Raw genomic sequence first — 8956 nt, 5'->3', positions numbered from 1 at the left:
GCTCCAGCCCTTGGCTGGGGAATTTCCTGCCAGGGACCTGTCTACTGAAGAAGTCTAACAGCCATCAGCTTTGAGATGGCTTACTGAGAGATCTGGGCCCTGCCATTGTCCACAGAGGGACGGGAGGGGAAGGGGACGGCAGCATGTCCTCTCCTGGGATGGGGCCAGACATCACTGGTGGTGGTTCCTGTGCTGGCTCAGCGCACGACTTTCAAGCAAGCAACAGCTGTTGCTGTTGCACCCCCATGCCAGCGCCATCTCGTGCCTATCCCCTTTCCCCACATCCAAGTTCATGGCAGGCAGGGTTGGAAAAGGGTTTGTTTGGTACAGAGAAGAGAAACGCTCACTGCGGCATGACTGCCGCGTTGGCGGTGTGCCAGGCAGGGAAGCGTGTGGTGAGGGGGCGGCGTGCCTCCTTCAAGCCCATTTCCATCCTGCTGCAGAACTGTGTTATCTCTGGAGGAGTTTCAGGCCCCATCTTTCCTTTCTTCACAACGCTTTGGCAGGCGAGCCCTTGGTAGAGCATCTCTCCAGCTCTTCAGGGAGCTGCCCTCAACACAGCACATGCTTTATCTGATTTATCTGCATCTCTGAGTTTTTCCTGACTGACATCATGATAAATCAGAGCCATGGCAAAGTAGTTATTCAGCTTTCAAGATTAGCATTTAATCCAGCACATTTTTGTTTTAACGTTAATTTGGCTGAGCAGGCCCTTTCCTGCGGTGTCCAGGCTCTCTAGCTGTACGAGTGCTGTACCCAGGGCCGTCTGGGGATGCCATGCACATGTCCAGCACCCAAGGGTGTGAATCACAGCCTACTGGGATGTCTGGCCTCACAGGCACTCAGCTCCCTGAGGAGGGGGTGCTGAGCCGAGTGGGTGCCCAAAATGGGTGGTGAGGACTGGGTCCTCAAAGGCACCGAAGCACTGAACTCCACAGCATCCCGAGAAGCATGTGGGAGCCCGTCACCCAGATGTCCGTGACGGCTGGAGGCCAAAACACAGTCCTGGGTCCTCATATTTCAGAGGGTGATAAGGGGCTAATACACAGAAAAGCATTTTTATATTGATGTGGGTGTCCTGAACTGAAAAAAATAGTGTCTGGTGCCACCTGCAATAGTGAGCGTAATGCTAAATAGTCTCTTCTTTTCAGGATCATACGGACGAAGGTGCAGCAACCACCCAATCAGCAGGTCCCAGCCTCCAGCCACAGCATAGGTAAGGAAAACTTTTCTTCTAAAAAAAAAAATAGAAAAAAATAGCATAATGGATTACAAATATTCTAAAGAACTTTTAATCATTCTTATGGACAGATAATTCCGCATAAAACACTTCAGCACACGTGCTAATGCGCCTTCTTTGTCATTCTCCAAGGGCTGAACATAGTAAATGAATTTTATAAATACTGCTAAAAGGTTTTGAATTTTACTGATTATTATGATAAATAGCTTTCACCATGAGACAGAAAATTGAAATCTAAACCAAAAAACCCCCACTAATGGGGGTCTATAGAATGTCAGATAATTAAAGCAATAAATCAAGAAAGGGATACTTATTCATAACATTTTCTGCATCATTAGTCAGTAAGTAGTTTTGAATGTGTTTTTTTCATCTATCAACCATCCCTTCCATAACTCTTTGTGGACTTGCAGTCTTGAGTGAAGAGGTAGCAAAACTTTCCAAAACTTTTAATTCAGCCTCAGAGCAGTGATACTGCGCCCAAGGCAGGCGGTGCTAGTGGAGGGGGCAGCCCGGCCGGTGAGGCATCCTCAGCCCTTCGTGTCTTTCTGGTGTCTTTCTCATTTTGCTGCGGTGGCTTCAGGGCTGCCTCACCTTGAGGAAAATGTGAGCAAAGAAGAGAAATTTTGTTTCTCAGGGTTGGGGGTTGATAGAGGCAGCAGGGATTCCCCACACAGGTTTGCTCCGTGTGGGTCGTGGCTGGGGATCTTCAGTGTGGCCCAGCAGAGGAATCCCCCTGTGCTTGGGAGCTGCACAGACATGACTGGGATGTGGTGTTGTGCCAGCGCAGGCTCAGCCCGTGAGCTCATGGAGGTGACAGCGATGGTCCCTCCTCTGCCTGCTTGTGTTCAGCCTGGACCCCCACAGCATCGTGCAGACACAGTGTCTGCAGCCCTGGCTGGCATCTCCAGGCTTGTGTGGAGTGATCCCCCTCTTCTGGACACAGCCAGCACCCTTTCTGAGGGCCTTGCCAAAACAAAGTGGATTTAATTCATATTTTGGGAACCCTTATGGCCTTTCAACCATGTGGCCCATAGCTGGTCATCCCTGGGCAACACTGGCTGAGGCTGGTGGCTTTGGCAGGCTGCAGGGTGCTCTGCTGCCACGAGGTTCCTGTGCTCATTCCTGCCCCGGGACCTCACTGGGCAGCTTGTTTGTGGAGGCTTCGCTCTGCATGGATGTTCTCTCAGCTCTCACTCATGGCATGGGCTGATGTGTTGCCAGTGGCATCCATTGGCCTGAGAGATGCTCCTTCCCACTGTTACACTCACGTCAGGGTGACCAACCACTGAAGGAAGAGCATCCCCCATACTGCAGCCCCCAGCCCCTCATGATGGGGATAAAGGGTGACCATACCACTGCTCCTACCTCTGCACAGGAATACTGTGCCATGCTGCTGGGCTGGGGTCCTTCCCAAGCTGGGCCGGGTCAAGCCGTGGAGGGGCTGGTGGCTTTTGGGTAGACTAGTATTCATGTTGTCCTGCCTGCTGACTGCCTGGCCTTGCCTTGCAGCCTCCACAGGGTCTGTGACCCAAGTGTCCTCCGTCAGCACCGACTCCGCTGGCTCATCCTACTCCATCAGCGGGATCCTGGGAATTGCCTCCCCCAGCACTGAGAGCAACAAGCGCAAGCGGGATGAAGGTAGTGGGATCTGTTTTCTGGTGGTGGGGTGCACACTGATAAGCGGCCAAGAGGGGTGGAATGGGGATGGGGTGCATCCTGTGTGTGTGTGATGTGATGGAGCTGTGGACATCCTCCATTGCTGTCTGCTCTGGTAGGGTTTGGTCCTGTTTCAGAAGGCCACTGCCAAGGTCACAGCCAAGCCAGGCACCTTTGCCGTGGCCCAATAGCCAGAAGCAGGACCTCTTTGAGGAGCAGGGCCTTGTCTGGGTGTTGCAGAAAGCACTGGAGGTGTGTCACAGTTTTGAACCAGATCCTCCTCCCAAACAGGGAACATTTCCCTTCTGCCAGTGGAAAGGGGAATAGTCACCGTTGTGTTGTCTCTGTGGCCACCTGAAATGTAAAACGTTAGAGAGTTGTCTCTATCCCCAAAGAGACAGAAAATTAATGGCAGAGCTGCCTGCTATGCTGTGTCCCTGCAGGTCCCCTGACACTGGGGGGATTTTGTTGGTCTGGGGCGTGGAAATGTGCATTGTCTGGTTAGGGTAGGATATTGCTGGTGCTCCTCACATCCACTGCAGGTTTATGGTCCCGTTTTGCTTTGTGTCCTGGGCCTTTTCCTAGTGAAAACATGGCTTTGGAGAGAAGGATGCCAGGAGCAGAGAGGAAGAAAAAAGAGGAGAAATTCTACTCTTGTGTCTTCTAAAAGTATCTTTAATCTACAGCGTCCCTTTCATTTAGTGAGAGCTGGCAGAGAAGAGTTGAGACCACAGCCACGGACCTGGGACCACGGTCCATTGCTCTTGGTGGGTGTGAAGCCATCCTGCCTGCCGGGTCAGGAGAACTAGAGGTCCCCAGCTGCACAAAGAGGGTTGAGTGTCCGGTGGAAACACCTGGCAGGTCACAGAGTAGTGCCTGGTTTACTGGCACTGGGGGAAAACTGCAAGAGGTTTGTGGGTCCAGTTTCAGCCGAGAGGGACTGGTGGTCTGACCGTGGGGGTGTAAAACTCCCTGTGCTCGGGTACTTGCTGAACGCACTGTTATGTGTTACCACTGTGATCGAATATCTGGTATCCTTTCTGAATTAAGGCCACAAGGGCGAAGATAAATACACATAATGAAGCAGGCAGTAAAAATTCTGTATTTCAGCAGCCAGGAGAGGAGAGAGGCTGTTTGAGTAGGACTCACATGGCTCTGTCACAGCCCCGTTCTGAAGCGCTGTTTCCTGGTTATGAAAGACTCTGGTTTAATTGTAGAGAGAAGCATTAGATATTTCCTTGAAAGGACCAGCAGCAGAGCTGAGAAATTCCCCAGCTTTTTCCAGTTCACATTTGGAAGACAGCACGTGATTTCTAAAACAACCCCCATCGTTTTGGCAGGATGAGTCATGGTTTTCTCACTCATGAGCTGGACAGCAGTGCTGTCCTCAGCAGACCGTTTAAACTGCTTTTGTAATAGGCTACGGATTTAGAGAGGCATGAACAGATCCTTCAACCTCTTTGTCTGTTTGAAGGGATCCCTGGGAGCATCCATGGCCCACCAACCCCGCACAGCACAAGGTGGGTGTGAGGTGCCCATGGAGGTGTCCCAAGGCTCAACGCTGCAGGTGATGGGGAGGTGGGTCATAGACGCTGCCTTTGATGTGGAGGAGAGGAGCACGTCACCGATGCACAAGGGGGCAGAGTTAACTTCACTGTTTCCAGATTTTGGAGAGCCAGAGAGAGGCTGCCTCCACCGTGAGCCCTGTGTCATGTCTTTTGTCACGTCGTGCTGCTTCCTTGTAGCTGTTGAATGTGCGTGCTGGCTGTTGTTCCTTCCTGTGTACGCCTTCTAGAGCACTTGTCTGGCTGTCCCGGCTCCTCTGGCCAGGGGCTAAGCGGTGTGGACTCTCCCCTCTGGCTTCCAGCTGCATCGAGCACTTGGTGTGATTCATTACCCAGTTTTGTTCTCCTCACTCTTGACACTTTTTCAGCAGATGTCACCAGTCTTTAACCCAGTGGGGAGCTTGCTGGGTAACAACAGGGGCAAACCAAATCAGACAGTCTTTATTGGTTTATATAGCTGAAGTGTCATTTTTTTCCCCTGTTATAACTTGGACTTGGAGCAGATGTGCCTTGGTGGGGGATTGGTTGCTTTCACTTGTGGTTAAAGGACGTGCTACCAGAGACTGACACCAGAAGCAGGCTGTTCTGTAATGAGGCAGAGGTTCAGGAAGCAGACTCTCTGTTTTTCTGCAGTTTGCCTCCTCTGAGTTCTGTGGCTGCACATTCGCCTGGCCCCACAGCTAGGGAAGAAGCCGTAGAGGTGCAGGGGGATGTCAAGGATGTGCAGAACAATCTTGCTGGTGAACAAGGTGTGATTTTGTGAAGCTAAGGGTGGCAGCGAGATGCTGAGTCGGAACGGGCTGAATGCTCCATCCAGCACTCACAGTCCAGCGCAGGGACTGGTTTCACTGCACTGTGTACAGCTAGTTGGGTGGCTGGTCATGGTCCCATCATAGGCACCCATGTGGTTCTGCATTTTGGGAATTGCTGAGTGTTCCTTGCCTGGAAGTCAAAGCTTTCTGAAGTGGATTAAATGGGGAGGAGGGGAAGGAAAGTGAAAGGGAGCTGCGTCCCAAGAGTCAGGGCCAGAGATGGTGTGCAGGGCATGTTTTGGGGATGAGGGAAGTCCCTGGGCTGCGAGTGCCCTGGAGGAAGATCCCCTGAAAGGACCAGGGAAGAAGGGCCAAAGCACGTCAGGGCAGAGCCTACCCCTCCTTCTCCTTTCACTCCTCTCTGCCCTGGCCTTGGTTTCCATCCACAGCTCTGCAGCTATGGGAGAGCTGGCAGAAGGGCTTAAACCCAATGGCGTGACGCTCCTGGCATATTTGTGCTATCCCAGCTGAGAGAGACCCCAAAGCAGGCATGTGGCACCACCAGAAGCAGCACTTGGCCCTCACCTGGACTGTCACCTGGGATTTCCTCATGAGCTGGTGCTGTCTCTGCTGCAGAGCAACATGCCTCCATCAAACATTCAAAGCCCAGGATTCTCGCTTCCACCAGAGCCGTGGGCTCCGAGACACACGCTGTGTCTGCTGGTCCTTTCTCAGTGTTCACCTCCGTGAGTTGAGGAGACTGTGTGGATGGTGATGCTGTCGCGGGGATGAGCTTGGTGGAGGAGCACCATACCTCATGCAGAGGCTCCACTCGTCTGTCCAGGAAGGCTTGAGCTGCTGAGGCATGCTGAGCATGCCCTGCCTGTACACAGGTTTTGTCTTTGGTGCAGGTAGCTGCCTTTTGTGCTCCGATCCAGCGTGAGTCACTGCTGGAAACGGGGGAAGAGGCTCCATCCCTTCACTCTCACAGAGAGATGTGACTGCCTCCCAGTGAACAGAGATGAGAATAATTATGTGAATCTCCTTTCAAGGGCTTTTCCTCACTTTACACCACACACAAAACATTTTCCTCTGTGGGAATGACGACCATTGGAGCAAATGTTGTGTCTTGTGTTGGGAAGCTGCACGCCTCGTTGTGAGTCTTCTACTGACCACGTCATTTTGCACTCCTAGACATTTACATGCTTTTAGCAGCTTAGCCCAGTCCAAAACCAGCCACAGGCTGACTGGTACAGAAGGGTGCTGATGTGGAAACACGCAGGAATCTCTGATGCTGGCAGGTATTGAGGCAGTGCGTGAACATGAGCAGCAGCTGATCCAGGCTGAAATCTGTTTGCACGAAGTAGTTGATCCATAGGTCCAGGACACCTTTTGTGTCACCAGCACTGTGTCTGTGGTGCTAAATTGGAGAGCGTTGGTGCACAGGCACAAGCTCCTGCTATGGTTAGCACTGCCCTGGCATAATTTTGGTATGTGCCATCTGCTGTCCTTATGGCCAGTGTCTGCTCATGCAGGGGTTGGCATGGAGAAGACATTGTCTGCCATGCAGCTTGGGAGCAGCCATGATGGCATAGAGGACAGGAGTGTTTCCTCACAGGGGCATGGACTGTGCTAGACCAGTCGACCCATTTTCTGTCCTTGTGGAGGCGCAGCTATTTGAGACTATGTGCAGTGGTGAGCAGAGTGACTCCAAACAGCCAGCCTGGCCCTGGAATCACCGTTGGAAATAAACCTATGCAGATACCCTCAACAAAACACCGTGTGGGGTGTGACTGTTTGCCACCCACCCACCCAGCCCTTCTTGCTGCAGAAGAGGTCTGGCAAATTTGAATAGTTGCACCAAACAGCTTCACAGACCCTGTTTCAAGCTTGCTGGTGTAGATCCTTCTCAGTGGTGGAGCTATTTGAGGAACTGAAACCAGCACAGGAGGAGACATTCACTCATACAAGTTGTTTTGTTTCTATTCCCAGCAATTGTAACCCCATGCTGCTGTCAGCATCTGTTGTGATGATGTAGGTACTTGTGCTTTGTTTTCTCAACCGATCTCTTTGAAAAACGCCTTTTCTTTGAACATAGCCTTGGTGTATTTAAGGCTGTTTGGGTCACAGCCATCTGCTTGGGAGGAAGAGCCTCCACAGAGAGCAGGGACACTAACGGGAGTGAGAAGAAGTGGGGTGGGTGCAGTCCAGTGCCTTATAAAACTGCTTAATGTTACAATCACCGCATTTTTACGCAGGGATGCCCCAGCATAGGCACATCTGGGCATCCAAGCGGCCCCAACGTGTGCAGCTGGCTGAAGCTGAGGGCATATCTCCGAGGGTGCCAGAGCTGAGGTGGCCGGGGGAGAAGTCTGCCTTGAGACTGGCTGACGAAGTGCTTTGTGCTGACAAATGCAGACATGAGCTCACCGAGCCCGTGGCACGTCCTTGTGGAGAGGGAGACCAGGAAAAGCAAAGCAAGCATGACTAATCATGGGCGAGGACTAATGATACAGACGGTATTTCTGCATTCATGTCTTTCCTCCGTACCGGGCCTGTGAGGATCTTGTGGCTCTTGTTTTGTCAGCCTTGTAGAACCCAAAACTCAAAACTGGAGGTTGGGAAGAGGGATTGTCATTCAACAAACTGCACATTAATGGGCAGGATGCAAGAGAGGCTGTGTTTGAGGTTTGAGGGTGCCCCAGAGCAGGGGCAGAGGTTCCTGATCCTTCTTGATGAATGGAGGAAGGTTTGTATCATAGATGAATGCTTTGCCTAGAAGTGTCTTCTGTGTGTTGAAAGCTAGAAGTGAGATGTTTTAGAAAGGAACAAAGTGATGGCATTCAACCACCAACAATAATCCAGTGCTGGTACTCAGTAGTAAAAGATAGATGGCATCTGCGATGGGGATGTTATTTTAAAGATAGTATTAATCAAGTGAAAAGGTGGAGTCCTCATCCCTAGAGAGCTTTAACAGCCCTCTGGAGGTGGTGCTGAGGGACAGGAGTGAGTGGTGACCTGGCAGTGCTGGGGGAACAAGTGAACTCGACAATCTTAAAGGTCTTTTCCAGCCTATACAGTTCTATGACTCTATGAACTGTATTTTGCCAGCAGAACAGAAACAAGAAGCTCCACTCACAGCTTGGCAGAGGCTTGCATGGCAGAGGGCTTGGCAGAGGGCTGTGGGCATGAACACCTTGGAGGATGCACAGCTGATGGTCAGCAGCCTTAAAAGGGAGCTCAGCACTGAGCAGGTGCTGCCAGAGTCTTCTATTGTCTCTTGTGGCTGAGCGACAATGTGTCTTTCAGGGCATCTACTCGAGATTTCTGGGAAGGCTTGTGAACTATTTCTCCACTTTAGTTTAGCTCTGCTTCTTTAAATGTTGACCACAGCTGATAGCCAGCTCTGCTGAGTGTGGTCAAGTGCACCATCCACAGCTCTGTCCCGGTGCAAGGTCTGTGCCATGACCTGCAGTGTATTCATGTGGCACATAAATTGTGTCCAGGGGCATCACAGAATCACAGGATCACAAACTGGTTTGGGTTGGAAGGGACCTTCACAGCTCACCCAGTCCAACCCACCTGCAGGGAACAGGGACATCTGCAACCAGACCAGGGTGCTCAGAGACCCAAGGTCCAACCTGACCTGCAGTGGTGCCACAGATGGGGCTTCTCAGGGCAACCTGGACCACTATCTCACCACCCTCAGCAGAAACAATCTCTCCCTCCTCTCTGGTGTCAAT

General features: G+C 51.6%; 1 protein-coding gene across 1 annotated transcript in view; it reads left to right on the top strand.

The window, feature by feature from the left end:
* PAX5 (paired box 5) overlaps window positions 1-8956 on the top strand; it is a gene marked incomplete at both ends in the record, with an annotated part of 65590 nt that overhangs the window by 7375 nt on the left and 49259 nt on the right. The window contains 2 exons of the mRNA XM_010134189.1: window positions 1152-1216; window positions 2750-2878. Coding sequence (XP_010132491.1) covers window positions 1152-1216; window positions 2750-2878 — 194 coding nt within the window. The remainder of the gene's footprint in view (window positions 1-1151; window positions 1217-2749; window positions 2879-8956) is intronic.

The sequence above is a fragment of the Buceros rhinoceros genome, unplaced genomic scaffold (genome assembly GCF_000710305.1).
Source record: "Buceros rhinoceros silvestris isolate BGI_N320 unplaced genomic scaffold, ASM71030v1 scaffold14244, whole genome shotgun sequence".
In the NCBI taxonomy this organism is placed as follows: Eukaryota; Metazoa; Chordata; class Aves; order Bucerotiformes; family Bucerotidae; genus Buceros; species Buceros rhinoceros.
The sequence above is the reverse complement of the archived record's forward strand: the minus strand, read 5'-3'. Positions and strand labels throughout refer to the sequence as shown.